The sequence below is a fragment of the Ascidiella aspersa genome, chromosome 3, assembly GCF_963924565.1.
Source record: "Ascidiella aspersa chromosome 3, kaAscAspe10.2, whole genome shotgun sequence".
Lineage (NCBI taxonomy): Eukaryota > Metazoa > Chordata > Ascidiacea > Phlebobranchia > Ascidiidae > Ascidiella > Ascidiella aspersa.
This window is the reverse complement of record NC_139449.1, coordinates 23,700,152-23,721,108: the sequence shown is the minus strand read 5'-3', so window position 1 is coordinate 23,721,108 and position 20,957 is coordinate 23,700,152. Positions and strand designations below refer to the sequence as shown.

The 20,957-nt window shown below is 36.7% G+C and overlaps 2 protein-coding genes across 2 annotated transcripts; both read left to right on the top strand.

The window, feature by feature from the left end:
- The first annotated feature begins 2,322 nt into the window (after positions 1-2,322).
- On the top strand, positions 2,323-8,252 carry LOC146160995 (glutathione S-transferase omega-1-like). Its single transcript, XM_083384089.1, has 4 exons — positions 2,323-6,047; positions 6,133-6,241; positions 6,445-6,664; positions 6,884-8,252. Exons 1-4 carry the CDS (start codon positions 6,008-6,010, stop codon positions 7,241-7,243), a joined length of 729 nt encoding a protein of 242 aa, XP_083240215.1. The 5' UTR covers positions 2,323-6,007; the 3' UTR covers positions 7,244-8,252.
- Positions 8,253-9,812: 1,560 nt separating this feature from the next.
- LOC146160994 (glutathione S-transferase omega-1-like) lies at positions 9,813-16,058 on the top strand. Its single transcript, XM_083385977.1, has 4 exons — positions 9,813-9,878; positions 13,429-13,537; positions 14,971-15,190; positions 15,460-16,058. Exons 1-4 carry the CDS (start codon positions 9,842-9,844, stop codon positions 15,835-15,837), a joined length of 744 nt encoding a protein of 247 aa, XP_083242103.1. The 5' UTR covers positions 9,813-9,841; the 3' UTR covers positions 15,838-16,058.
- The last annotated feature ends 4,899 nt before the right edge of the window (positions 16,059-20,957 follow it).

The window sequence follows — 20,957 nt, the reverse complement described above, 5'->3', positions numbered from 1 at the left end:
CATTCTTAAAGATTTAAGATTATTTTTGGTTGCATTGTCTCAGAAACCATTAATATGCTTAGTCCTATTTAAAAAAAAACGTGCTTATTTTTATATTTGTTTGCTTATAGTTTGTCTTATTTTGCAATTTATTACGCTTCACTATAGTTTTTATTGCATGGTTTCTTATATTTCCTTCGTTTAACGATAATAAAGTCAATAAAGTTCGACAAAGAGTTTATAACTGGCCCGCAATCAGAAATCCTACCTCCGATGGTCATGCCTTAACTATTCGACCTTTTATGAAAGAAGTTTTGTGAAACCTGGCTGAAGGCGTCACATATTTTGTTATATTAAAATTTCGCAAACTCAGTCCAGTAAACGCATTTGTTTCGCATTTCACTCGCATTTGGTGCATTTAGCGCAGAGAACAACAAGTGTTTTTTAGGATTAGTTGTACTTCGATGATCTCCAAAAAAATTCTGGATCCGTTATCAGTAGAGCGTGCTTAGTTTTTGGTCTTAGCAGATGGTACCCTGTCTATTTGAAAAATTTTAAGAATTAGATTTTTGCTCAAGTGGCAAACTTTTTGATACAACTATTTGTGTGCGACTATAGACCATTATATTAAATGTCATTTTCCTGCACGTTTAAGTTGACTATGTTGTTCCAGTTCCATTCATAGTGACATTTCAGTAAAATACTAAACGAAAATTCCAGTGGGGTGCCAAAAATATATTTATTAATTTTGAGGGGTGCCGTAAGCCATAAATGGTTAAGAACCACTGAACTAACGTATAATGCCCTTGGATTTCCCCAATAATTCTACACTAAAAGCGAATCTTGTGTAACCTTGTAGGCCTTTATATTATGATTTAGCTCGTTTTAATGCAATCATTGCGCGATTCTGCGTTGGTATATCATGCGGCCCTCCGTAACAAACTTGCCCATTCTGGTATAAATGTTTAATTAAGGCAATGTGGAAAATGTTTTGTGGAAAATTGTTTTGTTCAAAAAAAAAGATGTTTTTAAGGGAAATGAATTTGCTTAAGTAAAAATAATTTCAGCATAATATGCCAAGTCGCAGATTTGGGACTACCGCTGTACAGTTGCAGTTATTGGAGTTTTGGGAAAAACATCTTTAAAGTAAAAATACAATTTATCAGCGTCGTTCATCCGCTATGTCACAGTCGGGTGCACAACCGCTTGACTTCAAAATCGAAGCTGAAGTCTGGCTGAAATGCCCTTTGGTTGGCTGCATTATGGTAAAACTGATGCCTGACCGAGCAGGGCGGCCAGAAAAACACCGCATGACGTAATCTGATTTATGTTTATAGTCGCGTACAAACTGCAGTTGATGTGATTCTATAGCAGAGGTTCCCAAACTTTTCTAAAAAACTTGCCTGGTGGACGCTTTGCGATTATATTGATATTTCGCGGCCCTATAAAAATCAAGGGTCAGTTGGGCCATCTTACTTGTAGTACACTAGTGCAGTCACAACTTTCTAACTAATGCGAACGATTCGCTGATAGCAGATAGCACAGCATAATAGATGCTTTATGATGTCACCAGAGACAATAAAACACGCTTTATTATTGAATAATAAAGCATAACTAAAGACTAAGCTTGGTGAAAGACAATGTTTAAAACAGAGACTAATACTAATGTTAAAAAACATTTGCTAAAGACTAATGTTGAAAAACTTAAAGACTAATTCAATCCTTATTGCAAACCCGCCGACCCCAGTTTTGGGAACCGCTGACATAGCGTGTTTCATGGTGTCTCTTGTGACACCATAAATCATATATTATGCTGTACTACCTGTTATCAGCGAATCGTTCGCATTAGTACGAAAGTTGTTACATTAAAGAATAGTGACTGCACTATTGTATTGTAAGAAACCAGCCAAATTATTTAGAAAAGTTTGGGAATCGCTGGTCTAAACAAAAACAATTTCTGTTCTTAAATTTAAATCGTACGATAGATTTTCTAGTTATTTTTAAGTTAGAACGCAAACGTTAAGTTAGAACATTGCGAATTTCATACAATAACTATATGTAAACGCTGAGACTTTAAAAGACAGGTTTAATCATTGGCGAAAAACAATTCGTAGAACGAAAATTCGACGGTGTGCGGATGTTTTTGGCAAATGTTATTTTGTTTGGGTTAGTGTTGATTAGAGAGCGCAAATAGATAGTTAATATTAACCCTGAGTAATAGTTCGGCAGTCCAACACAACCCGACTTGTTCAGTTGACGATATAATTGAATGGTCGAGGTTTATGTGTTACCTTAAATCAGCTAGACGTTGTTTGGATAACGCTATGCTTGAATGAGTTTGTTGTGTAGCACAGTGCTTTTCAGCCGGGTATTGTACACCCCCGGGTATACCAGAATTATTAAAGGATGTACTGCAGGGCTAAACTGAGTTTGTTAGGGGCTGAAACTTGTTACGCAAATGGTTTGAATCCGACTCAATTTGGTGAGTTGAATTGAAGGCTGCGTGTTCTAACAGCTTAGCAACAGAAAGGTATTAAACGTATCTGAGTTTATTGAATAACATCAGAACGGCAATCAACTTACAGGAATAGCTTCCGGTCCATGCACAGTACTACCAGTCCAGCATAATGACTTCTGTCCGTTACATTATCTTAGTTGAGTGACTTAATGAGCAATTGTCCAGTTGCGTTCAGTTCTGTTAAGTTAAGTCGTTAAGTAAAGATAAGTTTCGTTTGCCAACGGCTTTTGCACACATCAGTCGGCTACATAATCGTTCAGAGCAGTGGTTCTCAACCGCCGGTCTGCGGACCGGTGCCGGTGTACCAGAATTATTAAATTATACCAGAAATAATTGTACCAGAATTTGCCGGTGTACCAGAATTATTAAAGAGTGTACCAAAGTAATGGGTGTACTGGCGTGTACAAAATACCACATAACAATAGGCCTATGGTTAGGTATCATAATAAATAAACAGGTTTATTACCACACTGACTGGTGTGTACAATACATGGCACTAGATCAGGGGTCGGCAACCTTTTTCTAGTCGCGGGCCAAAACCAAGTTAGAACGGTCTCTGCGGGCCGCACAAAATGATAACTAAGAATTGTGGTATTAAAATGTTAGAACAACTGTGAATCAGGCGGGCCTCAGTTCTTTTTTTGCACTTAAAAATGTGTTTAATTACGTTTGAGGAGGCAGTAAAGTGTTGACGCAAAGCGCGAAAAAACGCGTTTGTTTGGTTTAAAATTCGAGTGCACACGTCGTCATCCTTACTGCTAATGAAAAGTGTAATAAAACCGCTTTGAGGGAACGCGATAACATTTAAGGTTAATCTAGCTGAGTGTTTGTTAAGCGTTTTAAGTTAATGCACACCTGGCGAGCGAAGCGAGCGAGATTTTTCGTGTATATCTGTATTTCTATTAATTTTTTTGCAAGTTTTATTACATTGCCGAAAATAAAAAAAATGTTAAAAATAGATTCCAATATTTTAATTACGCTTTCCCTTTTTGCGCGACGCACGCCTTCTACGGTACGACGGTAAAATCAGCGTTTTTCAGCAGCCTTCCACGGCGCAACGGTAAACAATCGCTGATCTACTTGAAAAGGCAGCATCAAAATGTAAAAAAACAGACGTATCGATCATTCGCGCGAAGCGCGAAAATTTTTCACATTTACGTAGTTAAAATAGTCAAAAAGTATGTGAAACAGACTCGTGTCTAATTTGCTAAAGAGGCCGCGGGCCGGATGAATTACCTCGGCGGGCCGGATCCGGCCCGCGGGCCGTAGGTTGCCGACCCCTGCACTAGATGTATTTAAGTGTAAGTAGCGTGTAAGATACTATATTCACTTGATATTCGTTATGTACTCTGGGGTGTACAAGTTCTGTAGTAAACGTAAAAGTGTGTACTGTTTCAAAATAGGTTGACACGCACTGGTGTAGCAGCCGAGTACAGTCGAACGTGAACTACGAGGAATAGGATATTTTGTATGGGCTTGTCGAGGGATATATTTTCTCTCGCTCGACCGTCAAATATTTTGTTTCCTCCGGCAGAGAAAGAAATGAGGAAATGTTCTGTTGAAGACAAGGGTTATATATAAAACTAAATTAACCGCCATTGCTTTTCAAAATGCATACTGTCAGGTTGCTTATAAATTATCATAGACTGGAATAATTCAGCATAACTCCACTTTCAATAAAATATCTTACAGCGCAGTAAAAACACGTCTCGCCAGTAAGGCGTGCTTTTCGTTGTGACTGGTTTGCAGTAGAATTCGAATCAACTAAAATCGCAGGAAAGACTAATGCGTTAGGGATTAACTGGTCAATTTTAACTAAATACCTGGGTAGGCACGATGCAAACGGAAAAAGAAAATCTGCAGAACGATTTTGAACAGACTTTTGGAATGCAGCACGAAAAACCAACACGTTAAATCACAAATTCAGGCTCGATCTCGCTCTCTACGGATGTATCTTAAATGAGCAGAGCCTCTAAAATATCCTTAAACAACCCATTCACAAGGGTGGTCCGGGGATGGCGGTGAACTATTTGTTAAAAAATAACAATGAAATCAACAACAATATAAACTTAAAATTTAGCAGTAGGAGGGGAACCTAGTAACCGACAGAATAACAATTGTTTTAACACTATTTGTTTTAGTGAACCAGTCTTGTTTATGACGTCGTCATTACTTTATAAGCATAACTCCCGTCTAATGATATTGACTAATATAAATCAAAACCTGGCCATCCGACACTTGAAGCCCCGTCAGCCACATTCAATATAATAAAAGTAGGCTTTTGAAAACCGAAAATGGTGTAGCGAGAAGAAAGGTTGGGAACCACTGATCGAAGACCTCTCAGCGCATACGACAGAATAAACTACACGCTTTGCGGCAACAATTTACTGCCTCTGTAAATGTAATTAAACACGTTTTTAAGTGCAAAAAATATCCGAGCCCCATCTGATTTTCTGAGTTTGGTTTTGGCCCGCGACTAGAAAAACGTTGCCGACCCCTGGACTAAACCATGAGTCGCGTCATAATTGGGCCGTGGAGTCAAAAATGCATCAAATAATGACTGTGACTTGCAAAATGTTAAATGGTGCCTAAAATTATTTAGGCCTACATTTCTTTTGTGGTGTCAGTATGAATGGACTGGAGTAAATAGGAAAAAAGTTGTGAGTGATAGGCTAGGTTTGTTTGAATGCTAAATAGTAAATACAGTGTCTTTTGTTCAAGTGTTTGCATTAAAGGCGATGAGCATGTGGCATTATAGAATTTTTTTAGGGCCTGCGAGTTATACTAATTCTAAACTATAGGCTTAGGTGTTTTTTGGTGTAAAAATCAGACTAAAGTTGCAATATTTAATGTAGCCTTTATTTGATCTTCTTTTGCCAGCACCCGGATCCGTCGTAACTTTTGACGGTCTTTCTCCATAAAAAATGTTTCGTAAAATTAACGTAACTTTTAACCAGCCGGTAGTTTGATTGTTTTAACATGGTTTTGGACAGCTCTTTGGCTTTAGTTAAAGTAAGTCAGTGCAAATCGGGTAGGGCCTACACTTATATTACGTGCCCCAGGGAAAGTTTAGGTTTCAAGGGTGGTTTTTGACAAAAAATGTGCAAAAAATAGTTCTTTTTGGTAAAAACTTTGTTAGGACAAGCGCCATACTCTTCGTTACATTTGTTTTGCCAATCGATAAAAAACTTATACTTAATTGTAGAGTCCCTTATGTCAAAATAAACCGCTGGTTTTGTTGGAAAGATCAATAGTTGCATTAAAATGCGAGCGTTGATGTCTAAGCATAATCCTTAGGGTACGCGTATCCAAATTTGATAGCCCCTGTGTTAAGCAAACGGCATAAAAATTAACCTGAAAACTTGGCGCTCCATTTTAATCGGCAGATTTCTAGATAGGACAAGTTTCTTATTAGCCGCGTACGTAGAATACTAGTTTATTCCGGCTTAATAGTGGCTTTTTTTGCAATGCTAAAAAAGTCCACCATCTTTAAAGAACAGGCCTACTAAAATGGCCGCAGGAATGAGTGATACCTTTCATTGTACGGCAGGTAAGAGAATTCATAAACGTATAGCAGCTAGCTGGTGGCTTAAAATTGTGTCTTTTGAAATACTGGTGGTATTCTGTTTTACTAGATTCTGGTGAGCCACCAGCTCCTATGCAGGACGTTGTACGTGTTTACGGGATGAAGTTGTGTCCTTTCACACATCGACTTCAACTTGTTTTGGCTGCCAAGGGAATTAAGTATGGTTTCGAATTGGCTGTCTGTGGAAATTTGTCCTAAATTCTTTAATGGTTTACTTAAAACCGTTGCGTAACACAAATATTTACTTATATTTATTTTTATTATTATGGGCGTTTTAAAAAACAACTTACTTGTAATTTAAAGTTTCTAAATGGCCTTTGAGTCAACTTATTTCGGTTTTTGTAAGAATGTGATTTTTCAGGCATGAAACGATCAACATTAATCTCAAAAGTAAACCGAAATGGTTTCTAAAAAAGAGCCCTACTGGCTGCGTTCCAGTCTTGGAAGTGAATGGAGAACTGATTCGTGAATCTGATATCACGTCTCGTTATGTAGATGAAGCTTACCCGGGTAAAAAACTTTCAACTATTGACCCTATGAAAAAGGCCCAGGAACAAATGCTCATAAGTGATTGCGCAATGGTGAGTATAAAACACGCTTACAACATGTTTTATCAAAATTAAAAGTACGTTCTAAGAACCTAAACAGTCCCTTTCAGTTGCTAGCGTTGCATGGCGTTAAATCTTGGACTAAGTCTGTTTATTTTGCAAAACAAAGAACAATATTGCAGTTATTTAATTAGAACATCGATTATTATCTATTCTTAGAAATGTGAACATGTGATGTTTCTGATTTTTAAGGTAATCAAAGGGTACTACGGGGCGGCAATCACCAGCGACAGCCCGATTAACAAATCTAACGGCCTAATGACGATGAAGGTGGGCCTGGAAGCCTTGGACAAGTATCTGGAAAAGGCGGGAACTTCTTTTGTGTGCGGAAGCGAACCCGGTTTGACCGACTATCTGCTTTGGCCGCATTTGGAGCGCGTCGGCGCCATCGTGCCGATATGCATCTCGCAGTTTCTCTTCGTGCAGTCGTTCTTCGACAGAATGGGCGAGGACGAAGCGGTGAAGACCTGTCGTTGGACAAACGTAATGCATCGCAGGTTCATCGAGAGCGTCAGAAATAAAAAGCCTGACTATGACTTAGTCGAGGAGTAATCTGGGAAATGGGCCAAACTGTCTTTGTAACCTACGTGTATCTGATATAGGCCATAGGCACATTGTTTAATGATGAATTGGATGTTGATTTATAAATATTGGCAGTTTAGCAATCACCGATTCATCTGTAAATAAGAGCAAGGTATGAGTTGTTACTTCACAGAAACCATTAAGATGTGTAACTGAGAAAATCGGACCTCAAGCCAATGCGTAAGATATCTTCGCCAAAGTTACCTTTCCTGTCTTATAATCGCTGTTGTGTCGGTTGATTTACAATGTCCGAAATTTGTGATTTTCATATGCATATTTTTAATGTCTGTCTATAATTGGCTCCACACAGGAATGATACACTTGACAAATATTGCATTGCATTGAGATTTACAGCATAACACTTTATACATGGATGCGCATCATGATTTTTTGTTAAACAAAGATCTATTTTTTTAAATTGCCAACCCTTTCGGCATGTTCGTTTAAAATTGGGGCGTGTAACATTTGTATGTAATTTCCGCGGTAGTTTTACTATCCTGCATAATGTGACGCCCGTACGTCACTATGATGTCCAGTCATGTGTGACTAAATAACAAAAAGTTGCACAGCGAAGAGACCAACTCGTTATTGATTTTATACTATTCTATTGAATCACAGGGTGTGGTGCAGTTTATGCTGTCGTATGCGCTGAGAGGTCTTCGATCAATGGTACCCAACCTTTCTTGTCGCTACACCCATTTCGGTTTTCAAAATCCTGCTTTATTATATTGAATGTGGCTGACGGGGCTTCAAGGGTCAGATGGCCAGGTTTTTATTTATATTAGTCAATAGCATTTGACGGGAGCTATGCTTCGGCCAGTTATTGAAAATAAAGTAATGGCGACGTAACAAACAAGGCTGGTTCACTAAAACAAATAGTGTAAAACAGTTGTTATTCTGTCGGTTACTAGGTTCCCCCCTACTGCTAAATTTTAAGTTTATATTGTTGTTGATTTCATTGTTACTTTTTCGTTTAACAAATAGTTCATCGACAACCCCGGACCACCTTTGTGAATAGGGTTGTTTAAGAATATACTAGAGGCCCTGTTCATTCAAGATACATCCGTAGAGAGCGAGAACGTGTTGGTTTTTCGTGCTGCGCATTCGAAAAGTCTGTTCAAAATCGTTCTGAAGATTTTCTTTTTCCGTTTGCATCGTGCCTACCCAGGTATTTATTTAAAACGACCAGTGAATCCCTAACGCACTAGTTTTTCCTGCGATTTTAGTTGATTTAAATTCTACTGCAAACCAGTCACAAGGAAATGCACGCCTTACTGGCGAGACCTATTTATTTTTTTGCACTGTAAGATATTTTATTGAAAGTGGCGTTAGGTTGAATTTTTCGAATATATGATAAATTTTTAAGCGACCTGACAGTATGCATTTTGAAATGCAATGGCAGTTTGTTTTGTTTCGATTTAGTGGAGTGCATATAGCAGGATGATCAAGTCCCACTGATGATGAAATATATACATCAATCTGTCCTTCTTATTTCCCAGCGCAGCGATCAAATACTTATAAAATTAACGCACATTATTTGGGCCAATTAGCGTTTAGGTTCTGGTGGGTAAAGTATAATGCTGTATTTATTCTCATAGTTTGCAATTTTAATTTTGACGACGGGTTTCTTTACTGTAAAAAATGTGGTAGGGTTTTAGACCAATGCCAAGTAAAGATGCTAGAATGACAACTTGAAGGCGTACTCTATTTTTTTACGATTTACATTTTGAAGCATAACTAATTTACTACAATCAGCTAAATGCACGCTATGGCGCAACAAAGTAGTTTGTAGAGCAAACTTAATTGCATTGTGGCCAGGGTAACCAGTTTGGCCATTTTACGGCCAAAAACTAGAAATTTGGGCTTTTTAGAATGTACTTGTTCTCAGATTTTTTGGCCTTACACAGTTAAATTATAAATAAATACACTTTTGTCGAAAAATAATGATAAAATATTAATATTCAAAGCGAGTTTTAACCACCAATTCAAAGCGAATATTAATATTTTCCCTGAAAGTTTGTGCGCCGGATTGCTAGAGCACATACAAGGAATGAGTAAACGCTGTAGATCTCTCACGTAAGTATGCGATGCTCTGTTGACCACACAAATACAACCGCAGTCTCGCAGGCCGTATGTTTGCACCCCTTTGTCCGTCCTATATTTTTTAGAATGGCACGAGCAAACAAAACATCGAGACGCGTAACTATGACTGGCAGTTTTACAATACATTAACATTTTTTGTAACAATGCACCGAAAGAAAAAAGGCGAGCCTTTTGTTATTGTCATGACTCAACAAAACGCGACGTGGCCGGCAATCAAAAGTTTATCAGAATGACTAAGCATAAATTTTTTTCTGATGTAATTCTATCAGTTTAAATTAAACGGAAGTTTTGCCGTATCGTAACTAACAAATGAAAGTAGTACAAACAAACAGTAATACGAAAGGTATGTATGTTATCAGAGGTTTTTTATCTATTCTAGATTGTAGGTTAATGCGCTATTGCATTTATTAACCTTGATATATCCATTGTTCTGTAGGCTAAGGTGTTTGAACTGTTAAAAAAAATATGGCGGCTATGGGAAACGAAAGACATCTTGCTAAAGGTACGTTTAAACAAAAATATAGAAGTACGCTAGTTTAACTGTTAAACAATGACGATATTCCAATAATTAAGGAAGCAATGCACCGCCTTCACCGGCCAAGGACGTGTTGCGTGTTTATGGAATGAAGATTTGCCCATATGTACATAGACTGAAGTTGGTTTTAAGTTACTACTAAAAATGCAACTGAAATCCAGTCTAATTGTAAATAAAATTAGGTTTATTCGGTTTGATTTTACATTCTTTTAATTTAAAAAGACATCTGACGCATTGGGCACATTGATGCTTTTCGCCTATTGCACGAATTAACAGTATTTAATGTCTATACTTTAACAGATGTTGCACATTATAGAGTTTATCAGTCACACCACGTTCCAAAATATGAATATAAGCTACAGCAGGGGTCGGGAACCTTTTCAGCTAAGGGAGCAATAAAATCCAAATATTCTTGGTTGGATTTTCATGAGAGCCATAATACTTTTATAACATCTAGTTATAGGTTGGTACAGGGCCTTTTATTTCGTTCACATGGGCAAGCAACTAACGCAGTGGTTCTCAACCAGGGTGCCATTTCTAATGTTCAAGGGTGCCGATAGGTATTTGAAATTTGGTAGGAATTAGATTGTTGCTTAATTGGTAAGCTTCTTGATACAACTATTTGTGTACGATTAATGATTATTATAGACCATTTAATCAAATGGCATTTTCCTACACGTTCAAGTTGCTTGTGTTGTTCCAGTTCTATTCATAGTGACATTTTAGTAAAATACTTAACGAAAACTCCAGTGGGGTGTCAAAAATATAATTATTATTTTTAATGGGTGCCGTAAGTCATAAATGGTTGAGAACCACTGAACAATGCCAGGTGCAAAGATTTCGCAATTTTTTTCAAAGGACGTCAAGTTGCAAAAGAAACATTCTAACGTACGGGCTACTCGACATCAACTTAAGGTCATATTATTTGCAGCATAATATTAGCGCTTCATGTAGTGTTCAATCTTGTTTCACTTGCGGCACACCAACAGAGCTACAAACAGCGCACGCCTACGAAATATATGTCGATCGACAACATCAAGAAATTGGGCATTCATTAGAAAAAAAAGCGATTTCTGATAAAACGCCCCGAATGCGTCGAAAATTTTACGTAGTACGGTACATTCCTTTGTCTTCTGATTTTGTGGTTTTGCAGACTTTGTCTTTTTTACAGGTCATAATACCAAGCGAAGACCAAACATTAACTGCTTTTAGGTAAAAAAAAATTGGTTAATTTTTCAGTTTTGGGTGGCCATGGCTACGTTGTCCTCTATTTACTTCTTTTATGACTTGGTTATGTTATTTGTAAACAATTCAAGTCATTTGTCCGAAAGACTTTAGTTTTTTTTTTTTAAACAGTGACTTAAGTCAATATATTAAAAAACTGCTACGTCAATCCGCAAAAAAAATATGGGTTGACGAATTATATGGGTTGGCAAGTTGAACAGTTTAAAAGAAGACTTTTAGTCTCATTAAACCTTGGGTTCTTAATCTTTTTTGTATGTTTTACCCTTTTAACAAAGATGAATATTAGATTTACCCCAAAATATAAAATGGTGCTCATTTATTAAAAAATAAAGTAACAAATTGCATCCGTTATACTCAATGTGACGGCTGTCCTGGCTTTTTAGCAACGGCAAATAAAATAACTAAGAAATAAGTATGTTAACAATAAACTAAAAAAAATGTCACTTAGCGAAGCATAACGTTACCGACACTAGAGGATAAAGAATCAATAGGTTAGTCTAGCTTCGAATTAGCAGTTAGTCTAAACTAGGAAATTAGGCTACCAATACCTACTGCTGGCACAATTTGTCTGTCCCGTTAACTTATGTGGATAATTTGATTGATAGCTCATTTATCCTTAAAAAAGAGGAAATGTAAACGAGTCAGTAAAAACTGCGAATATGCCGATGCGTCTAATAGTATTTACTTAGATACAACGAATGTCTTGTCTGCTAGTTTATTAGGGCTGCTATTTATCAAAGCTTTTTAAACAGTAGTGACATTATTCTTATTACTTTCATATTTACTCTTGTAGTAATAACGTTTATTAACTGTTTTAATTAAAAAATATGGCAGGCATGGGAAACGAAATACATCTTGCTAAAAGTATGAACAATGTTAAAACAAGTATGGCAGTGTAGAGCGCACGACTAATTACCGACTAAGAGATTTTGTGTTTACGGTGCAATTTACGCTGTATCGGCTTATGTCCCAGATTTATTGTCTATGCAAAGCAACGCTGCTCGCACCAAAGTGTTAAATGCTAAATGGCCTGTTTCTGCAGTCAGCAGTTGGGTTGTCGGTAGATATTTAAGACCGCCGCTATCCGCTTGTAAACTAACTTCTTCTTTGTTAACGAATTGCTGTTCGCAACTTTGATATTTGCAAGTAGCATCTCCTATATCAGAGGTGGGCAAACTACGGCCCGTAGCCAAATTTTTTGTGCGGCCCGCGGAAGCCTGATGCAATAATATAAAAAATAATAACAAAATTGCTTAAATAGCTTAATGACATTCGTTGCAGCCCTGTCGGCTTGGCTGTAAAGTAAAACAATTTTTAACTTCTCGCCCGCAGTGTGGTATTAGGTTGGTAAACAGATTATTGCGTCACAATGGAAATTTATGAGTTCGTCCTGTCGCATTACAATTGTTATCTTTTTCTTAGATTAGCAACTATTGTTTAGCAAATTGTTAATTTATGAGTGATGTACTTAGTTCAAAAAACTGTTTTGTGCGTGTGCTGTGTGGATTCGTTCTCTATATGTGAGGTTAGGTAAAACTCACTGATATTGAGCTGCCTAAACAATATAAAAAGAGAAAAGTTAACAATAGGTTTGATTTGTCATGAAAGCGTTGCTGTATTTTAAGATTGAAATTTGAAACGTCACTTTGAAACCAAGCATCCTAATTTTGGCATAATTTATCAAATCATGAATTGCAAATTGAAGCAACTGAATTAAAAAAATGTTTGAGACAATAACAAATGATGTTTGCCAAAAGTTCGTCTTTACAAAGGAACCAGGCAAGTTTTATATTAGCCAGTAAATTTCAAAACACAGCAAGCCATTTGCAGAAGCGGAATTTATTAAAGATTGTATGGTTGATGCTGTCAGCGTTGTGTGTCCTAAAGTTGAATCGAAAATAGAATTACCAACGGCAAGTACTGATTTTCAGTGGTTTTACTATTTTAGATTTTATGCTTTGGCTTATAATTCCAATTATAATACGGTACGGCCCTCGAACAAATTCAGATTCTGAATGCAGCTCTCGAGCCAAAAAGTTTGCCCACCCCTGTCCTATATGCTAACTTGTCCGCCTACTATAGTTTCAACTGGGTGTTCGCTTATCAGATAATACAATTTTTAATCACTAGAAACATTGTGGTTGGCTAACGAGTTATACGCACGCAACCTTTAAGTCAACTTAAAACTATAGAGTCAGGAGTTCAACAACTACTCGTGCCCCACAGCAGTGCTTTTCTTAACTCGAATGAATGACGCTATCTATCAATTTAGGAAGCAATGTGCCTCCTCCACCAGACAAGAACGTGCTGCGTGTTTATGGAATGAAGTTTTGTCCATATGTACAGAGACTAAAGTTGGTTTTACTTGCCAAAGGTATTAAGTAAGTATTTATATTGTGGAACAAAGAATCTTCTTATTTATTTACATACAGTAAGAATATTAAAGCTCAAGATAAGGTAGCATTTTTAACGTTTTGAATTAGTCTTTAGTCATTTTTAATGCCTTTTTACCATGGTGAAATGAATAAAGGGTTATTCGAAAAAATGTTACCCACTCTATATGGGCTTTGATATTCCTATTACGTATAACTAATAGCTCCATCCACAATGCTCAAACAATATTTTAAATAAGGTAATAAAAATGTTTGCAAGTTGAGGGTAACAGCATAAATATATAGTAAGTGGCTCAAATTAAAAATGAATAAATGTCCAAAGACATTGGTTCCGAGCCGATAGGCTACCCCAGTGTTTCTCAACCTTTTTACCTGGGGGCGCACCTAGAGACATTTGAAAAAGTGGCGGTGCACTTTGCGAAATTTTTTAGGTTTACCTGTATTTCTCTTAAATTGCTTGCCATTTTATGTTAGGCTTTATAGTTGCATATCTTTAAAGGGACTTTTTTTCAGCTTCGACACCAAAATAAAAACAATATCAACTTCGGAACAGTTAGGAATAAGGTGAAAGTAGGGCTAATACAACCTTTATCTAACCCCAAACCCCACCTATAACCTAATAGTATAATGACGAAATCGGAATCTGACCTAAATGGCCAAAATAAGGCTTATACAACCTTTCATCTAAACTTAACCCACCTATAACTATCACTAACTCCCCAAATATTTTCAAACCTAACACAATTGCTAACACCACCAACTGCCCGCCCATTAGCCCAAACAGGGACAAAAAATCCAGGACCAAAACAGCGGCGCGCAAATGTCGACAGCAAACGGCCAATGCCAAACAGGTGCCCCCCAATCATCCCATGCCTTTTCCTTACAGTCTAGGGCGTATTTTGTCCAGTTTAGTTGTATTCCGGTTAATTTTAGACTTATCCAGACTATTTTATATTTTAGTCTGTCGTGGTTATACTGCGAATTTGGCGTTATTAGGTCGCTGCTGATTTAGATATTCTTGCTTTGTAGGGCTTATTGTGTTTTCCACTTGAAAGTACTGTGGAATCAATGAGCTAAGCTTAAAAGGAAAGTAAAAAATACATGTTTTATATTAATTTATTTTGCTCGCGGCGCACCTGGCAGTCTTCCATGGCGCACCGGTGCGCCGCGGCGCACCGGTTGAGAAGTGCTGGGCTACCCCATGGTAAAATACCTCGTGGTAAGTGCGGTAGTATCGGCATTCGTCATATACCATAAAGGTCGGTGCCGATTCAATACCAAATAAATTGTACATGTTATTAAAGGTTTGCGACAACAAATCATTTACTACCTTAAAAAGATTTTTTTTCGAAAAGAGGTTAATTTACTCTTATTCCAAGTGTAACACTAGCCTACTAAAACATGTAAAAACGTTTTTTTAGACACAAGACCGTCAACATCCACTTGTACGACAAACCAGAATGGTATTTAAAGAAAAACCCACTTGGGCTTGTTCCAACCCTGGAGTTTAATGGCGAGATTATTGTAGAATCTGATATCACGTCTGCATACATTGATGCTGCTTACCCTGGCAGAGTTTTAACCACTAAAGATCCCCTCAGAAGAGCTAAAGAAGCAATGCTGCTTGGAAGCCATAGCAAGGTGAAAATGTTTTGTAAATGAATTTAATTTCTATGTAATAATTAGATTTAGTCCAATAAATCTTGATATTGATATTTTGCTTTATTTAACAAACAAAAAATGCTTTATTTAATCATAACGTAATATTTAGTGTATTTAGCGTATATAAATACATTCCGCTCATTTATTTGTTTGTTGTTTATTACATTATAAATAAAAATGCTTAGATGAGATTCTTCGCAGCGTATTAAGTATACCACATAAACAGTTTTTACATGTCCTTTTTGCAGACCATATCTGGATTTTACGGCTATGCAAGAGGTGAAACTGAAGAAACGAAAGCGGCTGCGTTTGAAAAACTAACACAGGGTTTAAAAGCATTGGAAAGCTACTTTGAAAGCTGTGGTTTTCCATTTGTTTGTGGTGAAGCACCAGGATTTACTGATTATATGATGTGGCCCCATCTGGAAAGAGTCAACGCTTTCATACCCCATTCTTTAAAACCATTCGGCAAAGTTCAGGCATATTTTCGAAACATGGCTCAGGATGGCGCGGTAAAATCTTGCAGGTGGTCAGACGAAGTACATCGGGAATTCTATGATCGAATTAAAGCTAAAGAAGAAAATCCATTTGACTTCGGCGAAGTAGTAGACTGCAACTTCTCGTAAACACAAAAACTAAAATAAACTATTAGTATTGTTATTAAATTGATGTGTTAAAAAATTGAGTTATAACTCGTAATAATGTGTTGAATATAAAATCGTTTTACACCTGTTCAGTAGTACCTTTCCATTATCTTTATTTTGGTAATTTGTGTTTACTAAAATGAGTATTTCCCTAAGTTTTACTTTGTTGGACTACAATAGCTGACGTTAATAAAATCAGCAAACGTCTATCCAGATTTTTGTAGTACTGACAGATGTAAAAGTAAAATCAATTTCCTATCGGAATTTTCAGATATGTTATCAAAAATTACGTCTTAACTGTCTTATTGTTCGACCTAGTGCGTAATTAACTGGCGCGACAAACCTATTATTATTATTTATTTTATACGGAAGTGTAGTTTAGGCCAGTGCTGTTTTTCTTTAACCAAGGGCTGCGAAGTCGGTTAAAAACAACCCGAGTCCGACTCCGGCCAAATTAGGATTTTGTCGAGTCCCGAGTCCAGCTTTGACTCTACATCCTGTATTTCACCCATTTACGCAACTAAACTAAGGTGGATTTTCTGCAATCCACTCATGTTGGTGTCATAATTGATCCTCCCGCATTACATGGCTTAAAAATATTTCACCATTTGGTATTAAAAAGCCTTTGGCCAAAACCAAACTCAGAAAGGTCGCTGCGGGCCGCACATAATGTTAATTAAGAATAGTGTTATTGAATGTTAGAAAAACTGTGAATCAGGCGGGGCTCGAATATTTTTTGTACTTTAAAACCTGTTTAATTACCTTTACAAAGGCAGTAAAGTGTTGATGCAAAGCGCCAAAAAAAAACGGTTGTTAGGTTTAAAATTCGAGTTCACACGTCGTCATCGATACTACTAATAAAAAGTGTAATAAAACCACAAGGGAACGCGATAACATTAAAAGATAATCTAGCTCAGTGTTTGCTAACCGTATTAAGTCAAGGCAGACATGGCGAGGAAAGCGAGCGCGATTTTTTGTTAAACCGGTAATTCTTTTAAATAAGTTTTTGTTACATTGCCGAAAAAAAAAATTCTAAATGTTAAAAAATATATGTCCAATATTTTTGAATACGTTTTCCGTTTTTCCGCGACGCACTTGGAAGCCTTTTACGGCGCAACGGTAAAAAATCGCTGATTTACTTGTCACAGAGGCAGCGGGACGGATGAATTACATCGGCGGGCCGCGGATCCGGCCCGCGGGCCGTAGGTTGCCGACGCCTGGTATATAGATTATTAAGTTGAGGAAAGTTTGTTTTTTTTGTTTAAATTTTCATTTAATTAAATTCATTATAGTTGTTACACAATTTGTGCATGCTGGTCCTTTTTTTGCAGACCATTTCTGGCTTTTACGGCTATGTCAGAGGTGATACTGAGGAAGCAAAAGCAACTGCCTGGGAAAAAATCACACTTGGTTTGAAGGCATTGGAAAGGGTTTACTGATTATATGATATGGCCCCATCTGGAAAGAGTCAACGCTTTCGTGCCACAATCGATAAAACAGTTCGGCAAAGTTCAGGCATATGTTGAGAATATGGCTCAGGATGATGCAGTGAAATCTTGCAGGTGGTCAGATGAAGTACATCACGAGTTTGCTGCTCGATATAAAGCTAAGGCGCAAACTCCATTTGACTTTGGAAAAGTGGTCGAATACAACTTCTCGTAAAGTCTAAATAATGTACCAGAAACATTATTACGGATTTTACGTAATACACCGTAGGCTAACATCATATTGGTTCATGCATAATACTTTAACTATTATGACGAATTCGTTTCTATTTTTGCCAGTGTTTAGATTTGAATGTTTTCGCTTTTGTAAAAAAGTTTAAACTTGCCTCTTTTATATTCCAAGTAAGTTTATAGCCGAATTTATTGTTTTCAAAAGTCGAAATTTTCAGGTAATGAAAGCACTTAAAGTATTTTTTTGTTTTGACGCAAATGATATTAATAAAAATTCAGTTAGCTATTCTGTTCATGTTTAAGCAAAAAAACTTACGAAACGCCACACAGTTTTTTCTAAATTAATATTGAAACAAAAAACTTCAGTTTAAATAGCTAACAATTAAAGTAATTCATGCCTGTGACTCAGTCTAAGATGTAGAATTGGTCTTAAAAACACCAAGCAGACATGAACTAGGTCGTATATGTAACAATTAAGGTTTTCTTAAAAATTAAAAAAACATATTAATACAACCTTGTTTCTATATATTATTGCAGAACTTTGTTTACTAATAAAATAACCCAAAATAAGTTAAATCAAATATTACATGAAGCAGATGAAGTGCAATTCGAAAAAATTATTTTAACAGCAGGGTCGGATACAAGATTCTTGTTTGAGGAATATACATTTTTTAGGAATAACATACGACATAACGTGACGTCATATAACAAACAATTTACAAAACACTTATTCTCAAGCGAACTCGTGCAAAAATGCAACTGAAATCCAGTCTAATTGTTAATAAAATTAGGTTTATTTGACTTGATTTGGCATTCTTTCAATTTAAAAAGACATCTGACGCATTGGGCACATTGATGCTTTTCGCCTATTGCACGAATTAACAGTATTTAATGTCTATACTTTAACAGAAGTTGCACATTGTAAAGTTTATTAGTCACACCACGTGCCAAAATATGCATAGGCTATCAGCTACAGCAGGGGCCGGGAACCTTTTCAGCTAAGGGAGCAATAAAAGCCAAATATTCTTGGTTGGATTTCCATGAGAGCCATATAATACTTTTATAACATCTAGTTATAGGCTCGTACAGGGCCTTTTATTTCGTTCACATTTAGAAGACAACACGTAATGAGCACACAAAATTAGCTATAAGTTTGCACAACTTTCATTACGGTGTCCCGTCGGAAGAGCAGGACCTTTTGTATGTAAAAAGATTCCATGAAACGTAATAACAGTCCCGAAAATACAAATAGAAACTCGCGCGAATCGCTGAAACTTTACTACTATATGTGTGTTCAAAAACGAAAAATAAAGTTAGGAAAGCGGCCCCGGCCGTGTGGGGTTTTATTCAGATCATGCTGAGAAATGATAGCTTATATCTATCTGCAAACAAGATTCTTTCATTAAAAGAGCCATAGGTTCCCGACCCCTGACCTACAGCCAGTATTCCAAATATTCATTTAACCAAAATAGTACAGCAATTCAATCATAGAGGTGTATAAGAACATTTGGGATTGTGTCAAGTTTTCGAATAACATATAATCTTAAAAACACCTGTTGTTTTCGAGCGAACTCGTGAGCAAATGGGATATTGAGCAGAAATTCAGTCTATATAATTACGCGTATCGCGTAAAAATTAAAAAGCATACGTGTAGCATGAGGCAAAAAACAAGATTCGAATATGGCTAGAAGTAACAGCATAACAAGCCAACACAGGGATTCTTAAACTTTTTTACCGCGGACCCCTTAAATTTAGTTTTGCTTCGCGTGGACGACGTTAGGCAAGAATTTTTTTAAAATGACTTCAAAAATTGACTTCACAATACAAATAGACTTCAGAAATATACTGATTTCGAAAAAAAAGTAAAACAGAGTTTAAATACGTTCAAGGGCTAAAACGTTTTATATTTAATTTATCTTCTTTTTTTTAATTGATAACTTCTTAAATAATACACCAATATTTCAAGGTCAGTGGTTCTCAACCTTTTATCTTTCGTGGCCCATTTTCGTTGGATAAAAATTCTGTGGCCCAATAAATTTAAAAATAGCGGAGCATATGTCAAAACAAATTATTTATTCAACCGTGCATTAGTGAAGTACCTGCTTCTGAACAATAAATTTACGTTGAATTTACATTTCAAGTCAATATTCCTGTAAAATTAGGTGTAGTTACACAAATAAAACTAAATTTTTTAATAAATCTAGTTTTTTAAACTGGACTGTGGCCCACCTAAAACGTTTTCATGGCCCACTAGTGAGCCATGGCCCACTGGTTGAGCACCGCTGAATCAGGCCTTCATGGGCCCCCTAAAACTAGTTCACGGACCCCAAGGGGTTCATGGACCCCAGTTTAAGTACCCCTGGCCTATAACAAAAATTGGACTTTGTGGAGTTTATGAGTAACATATAACGCAACATGCCGTAGTATAATAATGCATATATAAACGCCTTTGTGCTAAATAGAGGTAATTCAAACGGAGAAATTGTTACAACATTTTCATAGATAAAGTAGGCTAAAAGTATAGTATAGTGCAGGGGTGTTCAAATGATTTCTGCCATGATCCACCACAGTCAAACCTGACAGCATGATGATCCATCAAATGCGAATAGTAAACATATTGGCCACGCTTTAAAATTGATGGCGCTTTATTTATGTAAATGTACCCTATAACATATTGATAACTTTGTAAAAGTCAAAAGTGAAGTGTGCTACAGCACCAAGATTGTTTCAGTGAGAAAAATGATGAGTTGGTTTAAACCAGGGGTCGGCAACCTTTTTCTAGTCGCGGGCCAACACCAAACTCAGAAACTCTTTGTGGGCCGCACAAAATGTTAACTGAGAATTGTGTTTTTTAAATGTTAGAACAACTTTTAATCAGGCGGAACTCGAACCTTTTTGCACTTAAAAACGTGTTTAATTACATTTAAGAAGGCAGTAAAGTGTGTGCGCAAAGCGCGAAAAAGGCGTTGTTTGGTTTAAAATTCTCATCCATGCTACTAATGAAGAGTGTAATAACACTACTTTGAAGAAACGCGATAACTTTAATAGTTAATCTTGTTTAGTATTTGTTAGCCTTTCGAAGTCAGGGCGAACGTGGCGAGCGAAGCGAGCGCGATTTTTTTAGGTATACCGACATTTATTTTAAATTTCTTGCAAGTTTTTATTACATTGCCGAAAATACAAAATGTTAAAAAATATATGTCCAATATTTTTGAATGCGTTTTCCATTAACGGTAACGGAGCGCTGATCTAATTCAAAGACAGCATCAAAACGTAAACAAGTTGGACGCAGTAAGATCATTCGCGCAAAGCGGGAAAAGTTTTCGCCCTTAGGTATTAAAATAGTCAAAAAGTATTTGAAATGGACTCGTATAGTTTGTCAAAGAAGCGGCGGACTGAATGAATTTCATTGGCTGGGCGCATCCG

Bases quoted from the DNA above. Each gene is read 5' to 3' on its own strand.
- LOC146160995 (XM_083384089.1), top strand. From the start codon at position 6,008: ATGGCCGCAGGAATGAGTGATACCTTTCATTGTACGGCAG. The intron at 6,048-6,132 runs GTAAGAGAATTC...CTGTTTTACTAG, and splicing joins TACCTTTCATTGTACGGCAG to ATTCTGGTGAGCCACCAGCT. The intron at 6,242-6,444 runs GTATGGTTTCGA...GTGATTTTTCAG, and splicing joins TTGGCTGCCAAGGGAATTAA to GCATGAAACGATCAACATTA.
- LOC146160994 (XM_083385977.1), top strand. From the start codon at position 9,842: ATGGCGGCTATGGGAAACGAAAGACATCTTGCTAAAG. The intron at 9,879-13,428 runs GTACGTTTAAAC...CTATCAATTTAG, and splicing joins CGAAAGACATCTTGCTAAAG to GAAGCAATGTGCCTCCTCCA. The intron at 13,538-14,970 runs GTAAGTATTTAT...ACGTTTTTTTAG, and splicing joins TTACTTGCCAAAGGTATTAA to ACACAAGACCGTCAACATCC.